Source organism: Tyto alba, unplaced genomic scaffold (genome assembly GCF_018691265.1).
Source record: "Tyto alba isolate M040663 unplaced genomic scaffold, T.alba_DEE_v4.0 Super-Scaffold_40, whole genome shotgun sequence".
Classification (NCBI taxonomy): domain Eukaryota; kingdom Metazoa; phylum Chordata; class Aves; order Strigiformes; family Tytonidae; genus Tyto; species Tyto alba.
The window spans coordinates 30,102,946-30,127,634 of record NW_024881316.1 but is presented as its reverse complement, the minus strand read 5'-3'; the positions used below and the strand labels follow the sequence as shown (position 1 = coordinate 30,127,634).

At 36.5% G+C, this 24,689-nt stretch overlaps 1 protein-coding gene across 2 annotated transcripts in view; it reads right to left on the bottom strand.

Moving 5' to 3' along the window:
• SNTG2 (syntrophin gamma 2) overlaps positions 1-24,689 on the bottom strand; it is a 280,675-nt gene that overhangs the window by 71,571 nt on the left and 184,415 nt on the right. For both annotated transcript variants that reach the window (XM_042803276.1, XM_042803277.1), the window contains one exon: positions 10,647-10,774. In XM_042803276.1, the coding sequence (XP_042659210.1) occupies positions 10,647-10,774 (128 nt within the window). The remainder of the gene's footprint in view (positions 1-10,646; positions 10,775-24,689) is intronic.

Genomic DNA, 24,689 nt, shown 5'->3' with positions numbered 1-24,689 from the left:
ACTTTGTTTCCTGCAAGCATTTCCACTAGGGAGCACAAGGCACTGTTTTCTATTCTCAGTCTCTTTCTATCTCACTTTCATGGTGAAATGATGAATGGACCTGCATTCCTTGTCTCTTTTGGGTTTTGTTTACTGCATTAATTTCTTTTAAGAAAATAAACTCTGTCTTTGTGAGAATGGCAGTCAGAATAACAGATGGGCATTGGTAGACTTCAGTTCTCTTCCTGACATTGACACTGCTAAACAATATTAATTAATATTAATAAAGCATATTTTGCCATACGAACAATTAGCTACTATGGAAGTGTTAAATCCAAAGACTGTTCTAACAGAAAATGTATTTTCAGTGCCAGATGAAATGGGAAAAGCTGAATTTTTACTTTATAGGAGGCTAAGAATTTCATCAAAATATATTTTAAGATTTTCAGTATCTGTGGCATGTGAAACCATTAGATTTATCTCAATGTTTTATTGTATTTCCTTAATAAAAACCTAGATGCTTGTCTGACAGCAGCTGTTTTTCCTGAAGTTTACTACTGTGCTGATACAGACAGATTTGACCAGTTTTGCATCTTCCCAGGTCCTAAATCAGTCTTCCTTCCCATTTGTATGATTTTTTTGTTGTCTGACTTGAGTGTTTATTGCTTTTCATACAGTATTTTCTAGTGATTTCTTTACAGTACTATATGGCCCTCTTGCTACAATTTAGCCTGATATTTTGTGGATTATGGGTGGATCTGAATGGAAATTCCAAAAAAAAGAATTATCAGAATTATTTAATCTCTCTGAAATACTATGTTAAAAATAATGGGATTGAAAATAAATGGGATTATGTATTGTAAATGGCATGTAGCCTCGTATTTTAAAAACTGTTCATATTTGCTTGTATAATTGGACTATTAACAGAAACTATGTAGCTAAAAAGATATCAAAGTTTTAAACATAAACTTGGATTGAATCTCATGTTTGGGATACTTTGTGAACATTTTGCTTACAGTATTGTAACTGGTTTATTTTGCATTAGACAGAGTAATGAAGTAAAATAACTGCAGTAACATAGACATTATGCTTCTACAGATCTTTTCTTAACTGATGTGGCAGTAGAAGCAGCTGTATTCCATTAGATTTGTAATAACTTGTGCAGAAGAATATTGGGACAGGGGACAGTTTTAGCATTCATGAGAACTCTTATCCTGTTCCCCATGAAGTCACACAAATAGTTACACTGGTACTACTGAGGAGAAAGAACAAGGGTCATATCACCAGATGAAAGAGAAAACAGAGTAGGATGCAGGTGTGAGGTATTTGGCTTTGCCAAATCTGAGGAATTACAGTTTCAGCATGCTTTATTTGTGTGGAAGAAAAAGGTGGAGGAGTCTTGCAGGGAAATAGGAGCAGCTTGGATGACTGAAAGCTGTATACAGTATCAGTATACTACTGTCATCTCTTGAGTGCAGAATGTGCAGTAGGACCAGTCACTGGGCTGGGCTGGAGAATGAAGTGTATATATACTTATTAATATGTGCTCTATAATTCCATTCGTTACTGGTAATTCAAATGAGATGGATATCACCCCATTCAAGCATATATTCTGTTGCCTAAGTACATGGATGAAAGACAGCAGACACAACTGGAACATGGCAAATTTCAGTTCAACATTAGATTTTTGTTTTGTTTTGTTTTGTTTTTTCCCCATGAAGGTGATCAAATACTGGCACAGGTTGCTTAGCAAGGTTGTGGAATCTCCATCCTAGGAAGTGTTCAGGAACTGACAAGAGATGGCCCTGAGCAGTATGTTCTCATTAGACATGCTTTGAGAAGGGAGCTGGACAAGATGACTTCCAGGATCCCTTCCAGCCCAAATTATCTGATGATTCTATAAGTGAGTCATGCTAAATTCAGGAACTATTTTGTTTTATCATAAGCAAGTACACAAGAAAGGTGAGCTGGATCATTCTCTGGAGATGATTATTTCTCTTCATTGACTCCAAGGTGAGTCCAGGGATTTAGCACATTCATAGATGAATATTAGATGTTTACAGTCAAGTGAGATGAATGTCATCCATTAAGCTCCAATCCCACAAAGATTTTCAGAGTGTGAATGGTCCCACTGCATTTAGGTGAAATGTCATTTTGCCTTAAGTTATTGACATGCAGATGTCTTTTAGATTCAGAGCATGTCACATGTTAATTCTAAATAGGAGTACAAGAAAATATTAGTAAATATTAATTAGCAAATTAAACAAGATTGGTTTCACCATATTTATGAATGCATTGTCAAAACCCCCTTCATCTGTATTTTAAAAAAGTCTTAATGCAAATATTTACAATTTATTTTAATTTCTACAATATTAAAGATACATGTTATTTTATAATTGCTCCTTCAGCACAATGGAAGTGTGTGGGAGAGGTTAAAGTTTTAAATAATAAATCACTCAACTGTATTTTGTAGTATCCCTTGTAGGAAGACTGGATTTATCTTAATGATGTCTTCAGAGCTGACTTAATATATCAATGGCTTCAATCTCCAATATAATACATAAATATCTCTAGGAATTTTTATACATACTTGAGATGGCTAACAAAACATATATTTGAATAATAATTGTTGGACTGCCTGCCACTGTAATGCCAGTTAAGGTTCAGGTTCAAGCTCTATAAGTCTTCTGGCATGAGAACAGTCTATCGATCAGGACAACAAATCTCTGTCATGACTACAGAGATAATCAGTGTCATTATGCTTAAGGTGTATGCAAAAGATTATTTCTTCAAAATGTTTAATTCTTCACATGGTTTAAACATCAAATTTATACTGTCTATGAAATTAAGTCATGTTTGTTAGGGAAAAATAGGTGTCCACATGCTTGACATACATTTAGTAATGTGGTGGATTTATTTGAAGTCTAAATACTCTCTGCTTTCAGACGAAAGAGCAATATAGCTTAATCATTTAATTATTATAATTATTGATAAAACAATGTAAATCAGGGTATTTTCCCTTAACATTCCTCTGAAAATACGTATTTCTTGAACAAATAGGTATTTTGTAAAATAACAGCAATAAAGCTAAGTAATGAGCATCACAGACTTCAACATATTCAGCTCGCTCCAGAGTATTTTTTCTTTTTTGGTGTCAAAGTTAGTGGGAAGCAAGCAGTTCTGCTGCAGAAACTCAGGGCTGTTTATCCTGAGGCATTTATTGAGGACATCTGGGGGTAGAGTCTTTCTCAGCTAATCCTGGTGGATTAGAGTTTAGTATGTTATCAGCAAGCAGAAGACAAAGGAAGTCTCAACTTCTCCAGAAAGAAATAAACAAAAAATAATAATTATTTGAATTTAGAGGTGATATTAATATGAACAGTTCCCTAGGAGTAATAATCTTTTTATCTTTTTGGGTGGACAGGATTTATTTTGCCTTTTCTTCTGCTTGCTGTCAATATGCCATGGTGTGATCCACCATTCTGTCTTCTAAGAGATGTTATTTACCAGAAAAAAAGAAGAGTGAAGAGGTGTCACATCAATTTTCCAGAGCAACACATCATCTTTGGGGGAAAGTGGAAATGGTTCCTGACTACACGCATGCTGAAAATAATGGAAGTGCTTCATTTTTGCTTGCACACTTAGTTACAGTACAGATTTTAAAACTAGAAGCTAAATATCATAAGGATGAAGATTCAGAAATTAACCATCTCACTCTCCTTATGTTGGCTCCATGCTACTGAACAGAATTAAAGGGTTGTATTTAAGCATGTGAATATATTGCCCTAGAGTGCAAAGAAATAGCAATTTTCTTAGTTTTCATGTCACTGATGTTGGATACACTTTTGGACTGCAAGTATATTGCATCCAAAAGCATGCCTAATTTCTGTCCTCAAAATCTGCCACTTCTCGCATAAGGAACAGTCACTAAAGTGGTCCCAGTCTCTAAGAGTCAACATTAACTGCTGATCTTTTATTCTAACTGTGGCATAGCTCCTGTCTAGCTTCTTTTTCCTGCCTATACCTTTATTTTTTTCTGATTTAGAAGCATATTCTAGCCAAGGGTAAATGGCTTGAATTGTGGAGAGATCTGCAGAATGTCTGGTTGCTTCTCAGGTATCTTTCTGTTTACAGTCTGTTGAGCAAATCTTATCCTGTAGCCTGCATTTACCTGATCCCTTGCAATTGATTTCCAGAATGTCTTGCTGCTTGAGCAGAATCGTGACAAATGTACTGGAAACACTTATTTTAATGATGCTTTTAGAGAAAAACACATATAGCAGTCTTCAGGCAGTCCTTAAAAAAACTGTACATAGCATAATTTTAAAAAAAAATCCACCAACTTCATGGCTTATTCTTTTTATGTATCACCTGAACAGTGTAGTAAAAACCAATAAATTGTCTCACGCTTCATATTCCTAGAGACATAATAAAGTGCTTGCTGGAGTGCTCCAAAGATCAACAAATTCAGAACAAAGGTTACAGAATGGACTCCCATACAGGCAGATACCAAGATAGTTTCAGTAGTTTGTAACTACAGTTGAAAAATCAATAGGTATGGTAGAAATCACAAAAGATTGCCCACAGCAAAATATATCAATTTTATTACAAGGCTATCAGGTCTAAAAGCCATTGAAAATGAATGTCACTTTCCAACTCTATAAAGAATGCAAGAAAAAAAAAGTTAAAATTCCTTACACGCCAAAGGAAACCCCAGTTGTCAAATCCTAAAATACTACAGCGAAAACTAGGAACAGCAAGGGACAGTACAATACCTTTTGAGAAAAGAGAAAATTTTCAAGAGAAAACTTTGTTTTAATTTGAATAGCCATAATTTTACAGATTGTAGATGGGGCCTTAGTAGTGTTTGAATAATGGTTTTAATGTTTCTTACTTCTAGGAAGTTCTTCTCCTGCTATGCTGTAAAATATCTATTTTTCCTTTGGAAGTTTGCAAGACAGTGTTTTTTCAGAGCTATTCTCTGCCTAATTACTGTACCCAGTCTTTGCTGCCATCTACCAAAAGGCTTCACCAGGCTCCCACGAAAAACTATTATTTCATAGGGTTTTTTTGTTGTAGTAGGAATCATTAATGTCATACCCCCTGCACTTTGTACTATTATGTTGCATCCCATTTCCTATAGTTCCATCCTTTCATAACATACTGTGCTCCTCTTCTGTACTGATGATGCTGATCCTGTCACCAATGATTTCAATTAGTGTACTGTTTTCTGCATCATCAGTCAAATAGCCCTTAAGACACACGATTAATAATATCCCTCCAAACTTATACTTCCTTTCTCATCTTACCTTTTATCAGATGTTAATCTCTCTGCTACTTTCTCGCACTCTATTGCTCTAAATCATTTTAATTGTGATACCCTTCAGGTACATACTTGTTCTTTATATCCTCATGTTCAACACAATTTTTACTGAAAACTGTGAGCAAATACAGGCTTTGTAACTCAGAGAGACTGTGTTTAATTCCTATACCTTTCCAAAATGGTTTATTCCATTCCTTACTTTCCTATTTATCTAATTAAAGGCATTCTGTTAACTCACTGAAATGTTAAAATGGAAAATAGAATCCTTCAGAAAGATTCTGTTAAAAAAACAGTGAGCCAATTAAAAAAGAGAAAAAAACCTAAAACCAAAAAAGCTAACAAAAAAACCCAATTAAAAAAAAATCACACAATACTCTCTAGTAATTAAAATGACCAGAATACCAAGAAATAGAAAATAACATCTAAATCTAATGAAGTTATTTTGTAATTGGGATCATAGCTACATGGGCTCATAGCTACTGGGCCTGAATTACTTCCACTCCACTCATTTATTCAATTTAATTTCCATCTTCCAAATAATCAATTTTTTCTTTCAGTCTCTAGACTCATAATGTTCAAGAGCTTATGGCTATTGTACCTTCACTTAAAGCTCCAGCCAATACAGCAAATAAAAACAATTATATAGTACTGTCAGTATCTGCTGTAAGGACTAAAAATATTTATCTATACATTTTTTCAAATAAGGATTTAGACATTCCATAAGAAAAAAGAAAGATTATAAATGAATGAACTATGTTCTCCACCTTTTATAAGACTACTTTGCTTTACTTTTCCATCTGAAAAATAAAAACACTCCAAACTACAATGAACTTCAAATTCCTTTGGGAGAGAAAGACTTACTGATTTCATTATTTCTCTGTTAAATTTACATCACATTTAGTGACCAACTCTGTCCTCAACAGTCAAAAAATGTTTCCATTACCAGCAAGCAATTAAGAGTATTCACAAGAACAGAGTTCTCACTGCATATATTACCTTACCTCTTACGGAGAAAAATGACATTGATGGATTGGTGAAAAGTTTAGAATGATATAAGTAGTGGTGTTATATTATAAAGGCAAGTGAATAAAAAAATGTATTGGATTAATAAGTAATCAAAAAGACTAATCAGCATGCTATATAGAAATATTCAGATAGACTCCAGTTGTATCAACAATATGAAATACAGTAATTAAAGGTGATTTCAGTAGCTAATAAAATGTTGCGCTTCCTTTGAGAATGGGAATGACATCTACTGCACTTGTTATCTTTCCTATAAATATTCTGGGGTAATTTTTTACTTTTGTTTTGTAATATGGACAACATAATTCACAGTCACATTCTGCAGTATTTTCATTCATTCTTCTTTTTGTATAAGGAAGGAAATATCCATCCCATTCTCTCTTATTTCTGTTAATATTTATGGTGCTGACAGAATCTAAAATATATGAAAGATAAACTCTTGTGTCATTGAGTCACCAGTTTTAAGACTTCCTGGGAAAAAATAAATTAAAATTCAAGTGAAATAAAAAGTTGAAGGCAACTCGTTTCTCTTATAGTGAAAAAAGGATAACAATCAGATACAGGTGTTCCTGGCCATCTCATGACAGAAGAGCTAAAAGTAGGCCCTTTTTTGCCAGAGTTACTGGAAAACTCAAATAAAGTACAGAAGAATTTAAAATGCACAGTTTAACCACAAAAGAAAGAATATAACCAAATCTGATCAGATTAGACTAGATTTGATCTAAACTACAGTAAAAGTGTACTGCAGTCTAACAGACAACTCTAGCTATACAATGTTTCTAATCAGAAAATTGTGAAAAATATTGAGCAAGATGCTGACATGCCATACATTGTCATACTGTATTTTTTTTTAAATAAAGGCAACAAAAAGATGTCCTTCAGTAACATATCAGACTCTTTTTGACCTTTTGACAGACAATCTTTTTCTTTTTCCTAAGGTTATCAGAAAGTTGGAGCTTATTTATACCACCAGAAAAAAGAATGTTGAAAATATGAAACAATCTTGAATTTGATGGAGAAGAAAAGTGAATGAGGTCAGGCTTCAATATCCTTTCACAAGCCATAATTTTTTGCTTAGTTACAAGGCAATGTCAAAAGCCAAAGGGATAATTTTGATGGGGGGAATGATACAGACCTCTCTGAATTGAATTCAGGTAGGGAGTAGGGAAAAAGACCTTTCATACTGTCCAATCTAGCTGAAGAGAAGGCACACTGCAGTGTATGTGACACTACAGGAGATTGTTCCAATACTTCAACAACACAGACTTAAAAAGTAATCTGGCTGTTCTGGTGACAGTGCACCTTCTCAAGACCAACTGAGGTAACTTAGAGGATAAAATATAATGAATCATGCAACAAAACAAAGTTATGACGACATGAAGGAGACAAAAAGTTACAAGGATGACATACAGACTCATGGACTCATTTAATACTGAATAAAACAGGTATGTTGTCTACCAGTGTTCACAAATAGCCTCCAAGTAAATATTCAGAGAATGGCAAAATTAGCATATTGGTCATATGGGTCCATGATACATTCAGCAGAATTGTCATGGACTCGTTCAAATTACTTTAGACTATGGCTGAAATGTGAAAGGCAGTGGAGATGTGTAGATACAGTTGAAAGGAGGATTGTTATCTAGATTGATGCCACCATTTATACTTGTAATTGCCTGCAGGTTTTATTTCACGGAAAGAAGACATTTGATTTTAGAGAGCAATTACTGAAGATAAATGTTGGAATTTATGCTTATACGAAGATGGGGAAATATAAAAGAAAGGATTCGAGTGGGATAATAGTAAAAATATGTTACATGTATTTCAGAGGAGGAGAGAATAGGATAAGAGCAGTCTGGTATCCCTCAGGCAAAAACAAACACCTTTAGTAAGAACATGGGAAACACCTCATCCACAGTTAATCTCAAGGTGGTATTCTTCTAATGCTTATATAAATGTTCTTGTTGGCTTACCAAAATAAGCAAGGAGAATTTAGTAGAACTAAATGGGATAGTGACAGACTTTATGGAATGTTTTAATATTTCTTTAGAGTGTTTACAACAAAAAGGAAAAAAACCCATAAGTAATAAAGGAGTGCTGTGTATACTAAATATATATGGAAGCAAGATGCATCACAAGAGAATATATCTTTCCAAGACTGAAACTGAAAGCACTAATCTCCTCAATCCTTACAAGAAAAATGAATCTGTAATAGGTTGATCCTGGACCAGCAGCTAAGCATCCACACTGCCACTGTCCCACCCCTCTCCAGAGGGACATCAGAGAGAACAGAAAGAGCAAAAAAACTCATGAGATGAAATAAATATAGTTTAATAAGCAAAGGGAAAAGGAAAAAAAAACAACAAACCAATCCAGAACAAAACAAGTGATGCAAAGGCAACCACATCATCTCTCATAAGCACAGTGCCCAGTCAGTCTCCAAGCAATGGATGGCTCCCCTCAAGTCCCCTCTTCTCAGTTTTTATTGCTGAGTAGGATGTTACATGGCACGGAATACCCTCTTGGTCAATTCAGGTCAGTGGCTCAGGTTGTGCCCCCTCCCAACTTCTTGCCCTCCCCCAGCCTACTCTTTGAGTGGGAGAAGAGCAGGAAAAAGAGAAAGCCTTGATGTGGTGAAAGTACTGCTCAGGAACAGCCAGAACACCAGTGTGTAATTAACACTGTTTTAGTCACAAACCAAAACACAGCACCATATGGGCTGCTATGAACAAAATTAACACCATCTCAGCCAGAGCCAGTATCAGAAGGCGTTTTACTTCAAAGAATTGTCAAGGTGTACACACTACTGTTTTGGGAACTGGAATCCCTTCAGATTGCCCCATCTAATGCATATAGTGCACAGAACAGGAGTGACACTGCTTCAAACTATCAGGGTGATAACTGATCTCAGGGGTTTAAATGTTCTATCTTCTTCCACTTATCCTTTAAATTTAAGAACATTGATGATAAGTTGAGTTGATGTCTAAATGTGCACACAGAGATTTGTTCACTTAATTCACAAGATAAATTCAAAGCCTTGAATGGTTGGAAGCCTGTGATAGATTGGGAAGGGTTGGACCACATGAACTGGTCAGCTGAAGTAGGAAGGAAGAAAGTGGTGGAGAAAGTGGTGACAGACTAAATAAAATGGAATTAAGAGTTCAGACAAAGACTGTGGAAGAACCTAAAACTTTTCTGGACATTTTATTATTATTCACCTATGATGCCTTAACACAAAGTCTGGGAGAGGAGTTGCCAACTGATATAGGAGACAAGTTGCTCTAAGTTAAAGCAGTGTAACTGTCCTACTAGAAAAATAATATTTTTCAGGTCATTTTCAGGAAACAGGTAAGAAATCTGGCATAGATCAAGAAAGGTATATGCATGAATTTCCGGTACCTCCTGGTACCAGGTGACCCGTATACCTGATGCTTCAAGTAGACATTCCAATTTTCTCATTAAAAAGAATTAGAAGTAAAAAAATATAGGGCAACCCATAAAGAAAATGGAAAATAACAACAGTGAATGAACTCCTCTTCTCATAGATACAAAGAACTGTGGACTAGTTGGACCACAACTACTGGTCGATTTGAAGTAGTCCTACCACATGGTAGCAGAAAACAGCTGATGCATGCTGCAATGTGTTAAACCTTTCTCAAGCACATTATTTATTGAAGCTTTATTAAACTTCACTTTTGCTTTCATCTTTCCTGAAGTCCAGGAAAATCACCATTGACATCCTATTCCATGGCTACTTTATGATCCATTACTTAGATCTCTGAGATGCGAAAGGATTCTACGATCAAATAATACAAAATTTTGTACAATGTACTTTGCGAAAATCTCTTGTTGATATGAGTTTCTATATGACAATAATATGCAGCACAGTCATGATGATTGTACACTACGTTATCATTTGTAAAGAAACAGTAGAGTTAATTGACAATATTAGAATTTAGGAATACAGAAGTATTCTATTAGAGATACAGAATGAGATGTTATACAGAATGAAATGTTGTAACTTAAAAACTAATTAAAATAACACCAGGCTTAACCTCTGTACTAGCTGCTGATGCTAACTGAATTCCCAAGCTACAACAGATTATAGAAACATGTTTGTAGGAGCTATATTTGTTGTCCTTTTTTTACTTTATCTTTGGTAATCTCCATGCATGCCATTAGTCTCACAAGAAGATGGACTGCATAGTTTTTAATAAGAAGACTTTCAAATCTCCATTCAAAGAATTCTTATAGAGCCACCATTCCACAGGAAAATATCAGGTACAGTCATCTAACCCAGTGCTTCCCCTTTTAGATTACAAACCTTAATTTATCTGTTCCAGCTTTGTACCTCGAGATTCGAGCCATTGACAGAGGAACTGATAAGGTGTCTAGCCAGCGCTTCTCGTATTTTGGTTCATTAGCTATGGGTGAAGAAGGTGATGACGGAGCCTGTGTGGAATAAATGAGAATCAGTAAGTGCAGTTTATCAGATAGTATAGTGAAAAAAACATGAATATGCATCTCTGGCTCTGCTTGTCTCAGAAGTGAATAATCATAGCAATAAAACTATTCAATAAACTCAGGATTTATTAGAGAAATGAAAAGAAGCATTCATGTGGAAAGGAATGCTACCTATATTATGCCTGTGACATAATTTCAGTATTAACATTAAAGATAATTATATTTTTGTTAATATTTATAATTGACAATAAAAAGGAAATAGTTTTTAGTTATAAATGTCCTGAATTTTCTCTAAATGCAACATCAAATACATTTTTGGTTTAAATTAATTTGGTCTGTGCAACTCTTCTACATGCTTCAAACAGTCATGAGAGAGAAAGACACAAATAAAATCCTAATGTAAAGACTACAAGAATTAGTCTTTACATCATTGTGTCAATGACTGAAAGTATAGAACTATGCCCAAATTGTCAAAAAAGGTGGTAACTAGTTTTGTTTGCTAACGATTTCAAAATAGTGTTTACAGCCAAAAATCAATTAAATTGGAAACAGATTAGTAAATGCTGGAAACCGCTGCTTAGTGTACCAACTGAGATTTATGAGCATGATTATGAGCTTAAAAAAATGGTTATTACATAAACAATAGAACTATCTAGGAGTTTCTATAGAATGCATAAAAATGACAAATTGAAAAGTTTTTATTGGTATTTATATCTCTGCACTATCATGACAGCTGAGCATTTCACTCTTTTATGAAGATAGCAATACTATTTACAGAGAGGCAGCTAAGAAGGATTCACAGACATAGATATTTAGGTCAAAGTTAGGCATTTGTGCTGTCTCCAAAACAAAAATAATTGTCCCACATTGTACAAAGAACTTTACAGGAGAGGAGGGAGTTGAAAGTTGGTTATTTTCATATGAACTGTAAATATGCACCAAGTGGTACTTAAAAAAGCAAATAAATCACACAATGACACAACTTCAGATCTGTTATACCCAGATGTTCAAAAGCTGTAAAACTTACTCAAAATAAAGAGCATTCTGGGAATTTTCTATTTCTTTTTCTTGTTCATAAGGATTTAGGGTTAATTTTTTCCCCCTATAGCTTCTTCTTACAGTCAGCAAGAGCTGATCTTTCTATTTACTTCTTTAAATAAATCAAAATAGTGAGTTTCACATTCTAACAGGATGACTGAGAGTTAGTGGTTAAGGGACAGTTTTCTAGTAAATGAAAAATTTGTCATGGAATTGCCAGGGTTGGTAACACTAAAGCATCTTTTAGATTGCAATCTCTTTGGGGAAAGGAATTTAATGTAGAGTATTTGCAATCCCTAAAACAATCCAGCTTCCATTTGATTGAGATCTCCTGGTGTTGTTGCAGTATGAATATTTCATAATCAAGTCCACAGACTTAATTCTGTTTCAGAGAATTAGCCATAAAAGGCTAAGGTGTCTCCAAAGCTTAGTATAAATTTAATAATATAGTGAAGAATCTGATGCATATTTTAGAATTCTGTATAAATTAAAATGATTGACAGGACCACATGCAATCTGAAGTTGAAAATGGTCATCATAATCTAATGTGCTTGTCTGGAAACCAAAATGTCTAAGAATAAAGCAGAAGGTAGCTTATTAAAGTCAAACATAAATGCTTGAATGTGATCACTGAATTTAAATCCAAGAATTGGAAAAGAGAAAATAACAATTTCTGCAGCACCTTCACCTATTGTTCCCATTCTCTCAACTCTCAAGATACAGATAACATCTAGACAATATTAAAATGTCTTTTTCTTGTGAACTAATCACTGTACTTCTTTTAGCAGTCTGTTGAACAATATTCTGTAATATTCTAGGCAATTTAAGAGTAACTGGCAGCAGTAAATTAATGAGTGGGTCACTCTGGCAATTTAATGTTTCCATTTGGTCCCTTACACTTCAATCAAATGCTTTAGTAGGATACCAGTGTAAAGAAAAAGTATCTCAGTGTAAGTAAAGATTAGAATTATAGAAGATCTACATCACAGCTATTAATTAGATTCATGAGTTGAAAGGGAAAAGATGGCCAAAACCACTTGGTCAAAATCTATTAACCCAAAGTTATGATACTACAATATAGAAATATTCCTGCCAAAATGCTAAACTATTACAACTGATGTAAACTCCTAAAGAAAATCTGCCTTATCAAGACAATTTCAAAGTTTTGATATTTGAAAATTACACAAGAAAGAGTAATTTATTTTTTTCCCCCTTGTTCTGGACTAATTATACCTGCAGAAACCCTACTGCATGATCTGAACATTAATGACCAAGACCAGAGAAAGGATAAAAAGGGGTCAAACAGGTCCAAGTTTCAAATGTCTGTTTCTTACTAAGCCATATGCTACTAACCAGTTTATGGTAGAGCACAGAAGTTGCACTGACCCCTCTTTATCCTCTTAAGGACAAAAGAGGGCATACATATGACCATAAGACCACTGCATAGAAATGAAATACTATTATAGGACCAGCAGTTCATTTTGATCAGTTTGTCCTATTAACACTTCAATCTGAGACAGATAGTTTGATGTATCCCCTTCAAAACATATGGATAAAAATAACAAACCGGGAAAGAAGCAAATAAATACAACTTTGGAAAACAGAGGTCATGTTTCACAAATCTTTTAGAGTTGTCCAAAACTGTTAATTTTGGACGAGAAAAGCTTTACTAAGTTGTACTTGGGATTCCAAGAACCTTTTGTCCCTCAGAAAAAGTTCTTAACTAATTTACTGTGAAATAAGGCAAAATCCTCACACAAATTCATAATTAGCTAAAATATAGCAAGAAAAACACAGCAGTTAAGAAGAATATTTCACTGTGGAAGGGCACTATCAGAGGACTCCCACAGTTATATATGCTGTTCAGTATATAGATTAGTGATCTGGACAAGATGGTGAACACCAGACTGACCAGGTTTTCTACGCACAAGTAATGAGAACAATCAAAAGAAAATCAAACTACAAACAGCTGCAGAAGCAGCTCATGATACCGAATGACTGAGAGATAAAAGCACTGCTAAAAATATAGTAGATAAATGTATAGTAATGCACATGAGGAAAGACAGTATTAACTTTCTCCAAACTGTAATGGGATATGAATAGGCGATTAACATTCAAAGATAAGATCTTGTTGTAGGAAAAGCAGATCTTGAAAGGAATGGAATCGTTTTCATGCAAATAGCAATTAAGTAAACAAGAATTCATTAGTCTGGAAAAGATACATTTGAGGATATTGTATGACAAAAGTATGTAAAAAAGTAAATAACAAAGGGATTAGGGAACACTGTTTTACTTGCCCTTTTCATATAAGAAGCAGAAGTAACAATCAGAAGTAGAAGACAGTAGGATAAAACCAAAGAAAGTATGGATTTCTCTATAAAACGAACTCTGTCTCAGGAAGCCCCTATGACAGAAAACATTGGAGGTGCAGGAAATATACCATATAAATAATTTTACGTATTTCGTCTGGTTTTGTATTCTCTTGAGGGCATCTGTTGGGAACAAGCTATTTGGCTAGATGGTCCGTTAGTCTGACCCAGTGTACTGAGCTGGCTGACCTTCAAGCCTTCTGTCTACTAAACAGCTGCTGCTGCTCCTTTTGAAAACTCTCCACACCATTCCTCCAAAGCACTAAAAAATTTGGATGTGTAGAGATCATCTCTACAATCACAGCTTTTATCCTGTGGTTCATTTCACACCTTTGGCTTTCTGCTGAGACCGCCAACAATGTTGTCAATTAATGTCAATTTGTTTGTAACATCCGTCCATTAAGAAATGGATCGAACACAAAAATCTCATTTTTGACAGAACACTGAAAGAGAATCAGGTCCTGATGACACATAGTCACTACCCACCTGGGACAGTGGGGTACTGTAGACCTGGAGGGTCTGATTCTGTATCCCATTAGCAAACATTGACCTATGGAGGACAGTGCAGGCAAGTGCTTTCTTGCTTTTTTAAACAACTATATAACAACTCAGTATAGGGCAAGCAAGAAGTCTTACCAGGAGAAGAATGAATCCAGAAAGTCCTCCACTAAGTGGGAAACCTAATCAGACATGTATCAGTAATTAAGTTTTGATAAGAAGATAGGAAGGAAAGCAAAAGATCACAGCTGGCTAGGACTATCAATTTATCATCTTTTTGTGACATTCTATTTGCAGAGCTTGGGAAATTCAGTTATATTCACAAAATCATAGAATGGTTTGAGTTGGAAGAGACCTTAAAGATCACCTACTTCCAACCCCCCCCCCCCGCCACAGGTAGGGACATCTTCCAGTAGACCAGGTTGCTCAAAGACCCATCCAACCTGGCCTTGAACCCTTCCAGGGAGGGGGCAGCCACAGCTTCTCTGGGCAACCTGTGCCAGTGCCTCAACACCCTCACAGTAAAGAATTTCTTCCTAATATCTAACCTAAATCTACCCCCTTTCAGTTTAACACTGTTACCCTTTGTCCTATCACTACCCTCCCTGATAAAGAGTCCCTCCCCATCTTTCCTGTAGCCCTCTTTACATACTGGAAGGCTTCTATAAAGTCTCCCCAGAGCCTTCTCTTCTCCAGGGCTGAACAACCTCAACTCTCTCAGCCTGTCCTCATAGGGGAAGTGTTCCAGCCCCTCGATGATCTTCGTGGCCTCCTCTGGACCTGCTCCAACAGGTCCATGTCCTTCTTATGTTGGGGTCTCCAGAACTGATCAGAGTACTCCAGGTGGGGTCTCATGAGAGCAAAGTAGTGGGGCACAGTCACCTCGCTCGACCTGCTGGCAACATTTCTTTTGATACAGCCCATGATACAGTTGGCTTTCTGGGCTGTAAGTGCTGAAACAAAAAAGGCCCAAAGAATAGGCCTCAAACCAAAGTTGACTTCTGAGTGAATTCCCCGACCAGCAACCAGCGTCTTATCAGCAGCAGGAAGCAACCAGCATCTTATCAGCGTAAAATGCAACCCTGAGAACAATCCCTGAAAACTATAAGTAAACAACAGGAAGTAACTATAAATCCCAAATGTAAAGAAAAATGGAGACTCCTCAGACATGCCCGGATCCTGGCCAGATCCTGACACGCCTGAGTGAGGCATGTCAATCTACCAGATATCTCCTGTGCATTTTGTATAGATTTGTTTGTTAAACTGTATAAAAGCCGGACCCTCTCACAGCACAGACGGAGACTTCACCTACGAGCGGACCCACTGTGTAGGACTTCCCAATTGCCGGGAAAGGCTCTCCGACCCTTCGCTGTGACGGGGCTCCCCAGCTGATGCATGGGTCTGGGTGATGGTAAAGTATGAGGGCAATTGGTGATGCATCTTTCTTAATCACTATAGCTAGCTTTATGTAGTAATGACCAAGTACATTACCTTGCTTATTCTTTCTGCTGCTTTAAACTAAAGTAAAATAAGCCTATTTCTTTAGCTTGGTGTCTGTGTCCTTTGTGTTAACCCCGTCAATTGGCAAAACACTGGCTCATACCCAGTTTTCCATCCACTAATACCCCCAACTCCTTCTCTGCAAGGCTGCTCTCAATCCACTCATCACCCATCCTGGATTTGTGCTTGGGATTGCCCTGACCCATGTGCAGGACCTGGCAGTTAACATTGTTGAACTTCATGAGGTTTTCATGGGCCCATGTCTCATGACTGTCCAGGCCCCTGTGGATGGCATCCCTTCCCTCCGGCTTGTCAACTGCACCACACAGCTTGGTGTCATTGGCAGACTTGCTGAGAGTGCACCCGATCCCACTGTCCATGTCACCAACAAAGAAGGTAAACAGCACCAGTCCCAATACCATCCCCTGAGGAACACCGCTCATCACTGCTCTCCGCTCGGATATCAAGCTGCTGACCACAACTCTCTGAGTGCAACCATCCAGCCAAGTCCTTATCCACTGATTGATCCATCCATCAATGCCATGTTTCTCCTCCAATTTAGAGACAAGGATGTCGTGGGGGACAGTGTCCAATGCTTTGCATAAGTCCAGATAGATGACGTCAATTGCTCTTCCCTTATCCACCAGCGCTGTAATTCTACTGTGGGTCACCAAATTTGTCAGGCATGATTTGTACTTGATGAAGCCATGTTGGCTGTTACCAATCACTTGTTTATTTTCTGTGTGCCATAGCACTGTTTCCAGGAGCATCTGCTCCATGAACTTGCCAGACATGGAGGTGAGACTGACTGGCCTATAGTTTCTTGGTTTTTCCTTTTTTCTCTTTTTAACAATGGGCGTTATGTTTCCCCTTTTCCAGTCAGTGGGAACTTCACTGGACTGCCACAGCTTCTCAAATATGATGGATAATGGCTTAGCCACTTCATCTGCCAGTTCACTCAGGACCCGTGGATGCATCTCAACAGCCCCATGGACTTGTGCACCTTCAGGTTTCTTAGATGGTCTTGAATCTGATCTTCTTCTACAGTGGAAGGTTCTTCTTACTCCCAGTCCCTCCTTTTACCTTCTCTGTCTTTGGCAGTGTGGCTGGAACCTTGCCAGTGAAGACTGACGCAAAAAAAACAGTTAAATGCCTCTGCCTTCTCCATATCCTTGGTAACGAGATCTCCTGTTACCTTCTAGAGAGGGCCCACATTTTCCCTAGTCTTCTTTTTATCACCGATGTACCTATAGAAGCTTTTCTTGTTGCCCTTGACTTCCCTGGTCAGATTTAATTTAAGGGCTTTGGCCTTCCTGGCCTGATCCCTGGCTGCTCAGACAGTTTCTTTGTATTCCTCCCAGGCTATCTGTCCTTTTTTTCCATTTTATATATATATATATATTTTTTTTTTTTTTTTTAAACTGTCTTTGCTTCTACATCTCTGCAAGAAAAATGTCATGTCCTCAGAAGGAAGTGTCTCTGAATCCTCCATAATAATTTAATTTTCAATTTCTGCTGGGGCTGCACCTTGAAAGCAGCCATAGTGACAATACAGGTTGATATACTGCTCTTTTGTTAAATATTGGCTTCAGGCAGGTTGTAGATGGGTTAATTCATTTTTTTAGTCAGAAATACTCAGGGTCATATTACTTCAGCATGATTAAGCTTGCTTTTAAATATACTTCTAATTTCATATTACCATTGCTATCTGGTTTGCAGCAAGGCACATCTTGCAAAGTTTTCATAGTAGAAGTAGATGAAGGAGTATACTTGGAGCAGCAATGTAATTATTGCAAACACACTTATACCACAATAAAGCAAATAGGCAACAATAAGTGGTACAGTTTATTCTTAGCAGGAGACTAAAGTAATTAGCATCAATGATTTCCTCCCTTGAAACAAACTACTTTTTTTTCTTTGCTACCATGATGCCTTGATGTTGTCACCAGCATTGAGAAATAGAGGACAGAATTGTAACAAATATTTGAGCTTTCAGCTGTAAATGTAACCATTGCAAATGATTTCACAGAAGACTGATTTGTGTTCTGTAAGACTTTGATTTTCTATCAAAACTCCTTAATTTTTGCAGTCATTTGCTAAATTGTATGTTTGAGGATTTCAAAAGAATGACAAGATATACACTTGTAAACTTAATTTTCAATGAATTTATTTTAATTTATATGAATTAATGCATCTAATTAATTGTTATTTGGGTGAAGACTGAAAGGTAAAACAATCTAAAAGGAAACAGAATGTTAGAAAATGTGACGCCCATCTACAAAAATGACCAGAAGGAGGATCTAGGGAACTACAGGCCTGGCAGTCTGACCTCGGTGTCAGGGAAAGTTACGGAGCAGATCATCTTGAGTGCCATCACATAATATGTACAGGACAACCAGGCCCAGTCAGCATGGGTTTATGAAAGGTAGGTCCTGCCTGACTAACCAGATATCCTTCTATGACGAGGTAATCTGCTTAGTGAATGAGGGGAATGCTATGGATATTATTTACCTAGACTTAAGTAAAGCCTTCGGCATTGTTTCCCACAATATCCTCCTGGAGAAACTGTCTGCTCATGGCTTGGTGTGTATTCTTTGCTGTATAAAAAACTGGCTCAATGGCCAGGTCCAAAGAGTTGTGAATGGAGTTAAATCCAGTTGGTGGCCAGCCACAAGTCATGTTCCCCAAGGCTCAGTATTGCAGCCAGTTCTGTTCAGTATCTGTATCAATGATCTGGATGAGGGGATCAAATGCACCCTCGGTAAGTTTACAGACAACACCATGTTGGGTGAGAGTGCTGATCTGCTTGAGGGTAGAAAGACTCTTCAGAGGGATCTGGACAGGCTCGGTTGATGGGCCGAGGCCAATTGTATGAGGTTCAACAGGTCTCAGTGCCCAGTCCTGCACTTGGGTCACAACAATCCCATGCAATGCTACAGGCTTGGGGAGGAGCCAAGTGGAAAACTGCCCAGTGGAAAAGGACCTGGGGATGTTGGTCGACCGCTGACTGGATATGAGGCAGCAGTGTTTGCAGGTGGCCAAGGAGGCCAATAGCATCCTGGCTTGAATCAGAAATAGTGTGGCAAGCAGGACTAGGGAAGTGATTTCCCCTCTGTACTCGGCACCGGTGGGGCCACACCTCAAGTACTGTGTTCAGTTTTGGGCCTCTCACTAAAAGAAAGACACTGAGGTGCTGGAGTGTGTCTAAAGAAGGGCAATGAAGCCGTTGCAAAGCCTAGAGCACAAGTCTTATGAGGAGCAGCTGAGGGAACTGGGGTTGTTTAGCCTGGAGAAAAGGAGGTTCGTGGGAGACCTTATCGCTTTCTGCAACTACTTGAAAGGAGGTTGTAGCGAGGTGGGTGTCAGTCTCTTCTCCCAAGTAACAAGTGATAGGACAAGAGGAAATGGCTTCAGGTTGCACCAGGTGAGATTTAGATTGGATATCAGGAAAAAATTTCTTCACCGGAAGAGTTGTCAAGCACTGGAACAGGCTATCCAGGAAAGTGGTTGTGTCATCATCCCTGGAGGTATTTAAAAGATGTGTAGATGTGGCACTTAGGGACATGGTTTAGTGATGGGTTTGGTAGTGTTAGGTTAATATCAAGTTGGACCTGATTATTTTAAGGGTGTTTTCTAACCTAAATGATTCTATGATTCTATGAAATAAGAATTGTGTGATACCCATCAGGAAAAAAAAATTAACATTTTACTGATCATTTGGAATTTATCCATTTTTTGCTTTAGGGGATTTATTATTTCGAAGTGTGTCATTAAAGTCTTCAGCCTGTTCCTGGTAGAAACTGGTATTTTTACCAAGCACATGCATATGTAAGAGGCATGACTAACTCTGGATAACTGTCATTGTTGATAATGGTTCAAAAAGATTATTATGATGACGCTGTTACTTATCCCTTAAGGTATTTTTGCTATTTTCACTTCAGTGAGCGTTGCTGAGAATTTATAAGAACATAAATTATTTCTCTGTAAATGGGTATATGAAAATGCTAGAAACATTAATACATTTGATATTTATATATTGAAATATTTTCCTAGTAAAAAAACCTCAGAGGTTGAAATCCTTGAATCATTGAATATCTCAAGTTGGAAGCAACCCATAAGTATCACAGACTCCAGCTCCCTGCTTCTCACAGGACTACCTAAAACTAACTCATATGACTGAGAGTATCGTCCAGACAGTCCTTGAACTCTGAAATGCTATAAAGTGGCTTGGAACAGCTTCATTTCCTTAAGCTATAACTGAAAACACTGGGCAATAAGTTTTAATGGATTTTGGTAAAAACTTTTAGATTAGTAAATACTTGCATCTTTTTAGTGCAAACTGGAGTGCATCTTGTCAAAACTCCATTGCTAAAAATATTACGGCACACTCAAAACAAAGCCCTCAATATAATATGCTTTTCAAAGTAGGTGGTTTTGTCTCACACTTATTTTGGAAGAAGAGAAATAGAGTTATATAATTTCTTGCAACAGTACCAGCAATCATTCAACCCACAGTGAATTAGATGAGATTTCTCTAAATTCTTCAATCAGATCTGTGATTGAAATATATGTATATATTGTGTATATACATATATATATACATAAAAGCAGGATTAGTTTTCAGTGAACTGATCTGATCAGTGTATGGATGAGCATTTGCTAATACTTGTTCCAGGAACAGACAGGAAAAGGAAGCTGTAGACTGGTTGGAGAAGAAAACAAGACTGCTCAATTTAGCAGTAAGAGTCTTACATCAGCTTACTTTAATCACTGAACAACACAATTAACAAGTGTTCAGCCAGGTATAGAGACATAAGTGAAACTCCTCTGATGCCCAGCTAAAAAAAACACATTATTGAGATATCTATTGTAAATAGAAGTCAATTAGACCATTCGACTTGCCTCAGAATTCATAGGGATTTAACGATAATATCAAAATACCTGGGCACTCCTTTGATGCAGCATCAATTCAGGAGAGGGTCTGTGTTTATTTACTTTTAATGGAATTCTTAGATGCAGTTGCACAATTCTGTGACAGCTTTAAGAAGACAGTAATTATCTGGTAAAATATGCATCACCAAATCATTTAATAGATAAATGCTTTTATACATGAAATAAGATCTTCAAGACAAAGTAACAATTTGGACAAGTAATTTGTTGACTTTAAAATTCAGTGAAAGCAGCAACTTTTAATTATACAGCTCTATTCTACGTTATTTTAATTGACAGCTGTTGTTTAATTAAATGGGAGGAAGGTGAAACAGCATGTGAAACAAGGATACTACCCCTCCCTTTCTATCACAGAAAAGAAAAAACTGTTTTAATTCTAACACTGCTTCACATGCATGCATTAGTACTTTAATGACTGCTCTTGAATGCTTTTTAATTAATGGATGGTTTTGCAGACACTGAATACCTATATGTAGTGTTTACATGGAGTGTCCGTATAGCAGTACATGTTAGGGACTTACACTGCCCTATTCCCTGCAGTAGCTATGCATTTAAATCAACGGGATTACTATTCTACCAGTGAGGAACAAGTGAAAAACCTTTCAATTATATAAGTTCCTCTATAAGTGATTTACAATGGAAATATTAATGAATATTTCATTACAGCTGTGCTGCTGGGTGCTATTACATTATTATTTTTTTAATGAACCCATAAGGTACCAGCCTGACTAAGATATTTTTAGAGAATACATATGGACTATTTGACAGAATCTTGCACCTTTTTATTGAATTTGTTTCCCTTGGGCTAGTACGTAATCGGTTCCTGAGTAACCTCAACAACCTTGCTTGGAACACCTTTCCAGATATATTCTTCCTTTCGGGCCAGGGTAATTAATATTAAATCTCAGCACAAAAAGCAGCAAGTAATTATGACTATTCTCAGACCATAACAGCAATCAGAAATCAAAACCCAACATTAAAGTTATATAAGGAAAATAATAGAAAAAGATGTAATGTTGAGATTATTATGGCATTACACTATAAATGTAAGTGTACCCAGAGTTTGGCTGTTACAGACAGCTTCTGGCAGCCTTTCATATCCCCAAATGGGGTGTGCTGTCTTTGTTTAGAAAAATTAGATCAAGGTTGGGGAAATTCTTTGAACTCCACACAGTCTGCACACACCTCAGAACAAATCTGAGGCTTGACTTCTGCTTGTATCACTAACTAGGAGCTCAGTGTCAATTTCTTGCAGGAACTTGTAGAATGACACTGGATACAGCTTTTTGGGAGAACTCTTTGCCTGAATTTTACCATAATTTTTCAGTATATGTCATTTATAGCATGTACCTGAACTGCTGGGGTTCATCTATGCTAACATCAAACCTAGAAACCGATCACTTTATGCCCCCCTGCTTCCACACTGATCATTACCAGGGCCTGGTATTTGGAACAGTAATTGAACTTGCAGCAACCGTAGAGGGATCTTTCTAGTTAAAAAAAAAAAAAAAAAAAAAAAAAGTAAGCAAAGGAACTGAAAATATTTTAATTGCAAATAGAATTAAAACAAACAAACAAATAAACAAAACAAAACCAAAAGCCAAAAGAAAATGCATAAAGTGACCCAATTTCTATAAGAAATTATTAAAAAAAAAGTAATAAATTGGGCTCTATCTCCTAAGCTATTCTCTTTTTGCTGCTGCTGCTGCAAACTAAAAAGAGCAAATTTGTAAGAACTATAAGAAACAATTCAGTCACATGAAAGGGCTGTATATGCGAAAAATTTATAATTAAAAAATTAAACCAGATACCTAATAAATGCAAGTTACTGTTTTCTACTTGATGTGATGCTGCTGCGCGTTTTTTTCTGAAAGATAAATAACAAAGCCATAATCTTTTATAGGACCATTCTTGGTCTTTGACTTCTTTTCCAGTGGAAACAGACTTGGATTTATGCCAGCCCCACTTAAAAATTTGAAGTTGCCTTCTTTGAAGGTGTGTGAATATCAGATTAATTGTCAGTGTTTTAAGTGAATACTTCTAAAACTAGTATTAGATGTCGTAAAGCAGCAAATATTGTCCAGTATCCATTTATTTAGCAACTAGTAAGACTTTCTTTGTATTTTCAATGCCATATTTCCTTTCACCAGCTTTTGTTAAGGCTCTAATCTAAAACCAGAATAATCCTAAAACCACATTTGATTTAAACTTTACTGAAAAATTAAGCAAGTGTTTAATTTCTGTGCAGAAACATCAATCAGATGTTAAATACTGGAAGAAATAAGCCTGCTGAAAGAACTAGCAGTGACAGTGGACATCAATACAGCTAAAAGATGAGACTTTTAAAGATACCTCTTAGTCACTTCAGTAATGTCACAGTGAAAGTCCCAATGAACTCTAATAAGAATTAGAAAAAAAAAAGCACTGTTGAACAGCTAAACCTAAATCAAGATATTTCAATACTCAGTATCAAAAGCAATTCCTTCACAATTCTATAGTAGTGGAGCAGGAAAGTGTTATTTAATAGTCTTTTACCAGCTTCTACTGTTATGATTTCTAATAGGTGTATTCAGAAACAGAAAATTTGGATTATTTTTCCCTGTATGTGGAAAGGGGACAGTCACTTCTAATTTTATTGAGAAAAAGCAGCACACTTTTTTACAGTGTGTTTATCTCATTTCATAAAGGTCCTCAGCACAGCAGCATCCCAAAATATTTGTGTAGCTAGATGTGTTCATCTATTTTAAGTTTCTCTTTAGCAAATAAATGGAAGACATGGTGATGCTTACGTTCATGAGAGCAATCAGTGTTGTACATCTAAGTGAGCTATTTTTGGTATTTATTACATTAATTACATTTTATGTACATACAACACTATGAATTTGAAGTCAATTTAAAGTTACATTGTTTTCATATCCAGTGAACAAATCATGGATTTTCAGATGAAGAGTTGGCATGGTCTATTGGTATCATATGCTAAACCATTCTAACAGAAAAGTATTGATCTGAAATCCTGAAACTTTTCATCTTTAAAGTGAGCTACAGGATGATAAAAATGAAGAATAAAATAAAACTTCAGAATGATCAATAGTGTGCTTATACTGCATTGGATGATACTACAGGAACATTCAGAAAATAAAACTATCGAAGCTTTCAGATGTATGGCATCAATTCAATCTCATTTCAATGGTCTGGTCACACACTCCACTAAAGTATCCATCAGAATAGCTTTTATTCTCATTAAGAGGGTGTCCACCCCCACTTTCTAGGATCCTCTTCCCTTTTAGCCTTAACATGTTTGGGATTGAGTCATATAATTTTCTCACTCTGGAACCAGGACTACCATACACATTAAAGATTTAGCATCCATTGGTCCCACCAATAGTCGAGCATCTGTATTTTTTCTTTTTTAAAAACTGCACTTAGTGATGAAGTAGGCAATATCTTTTTTAAAGAAAACCTTTTTAATTTAACAGATAAAACAAAGCTACCAAGTAAAAATACTTTAAAGCAGTTCAGAAATTTTAAGTGCTTGTTTAGTTTCATTT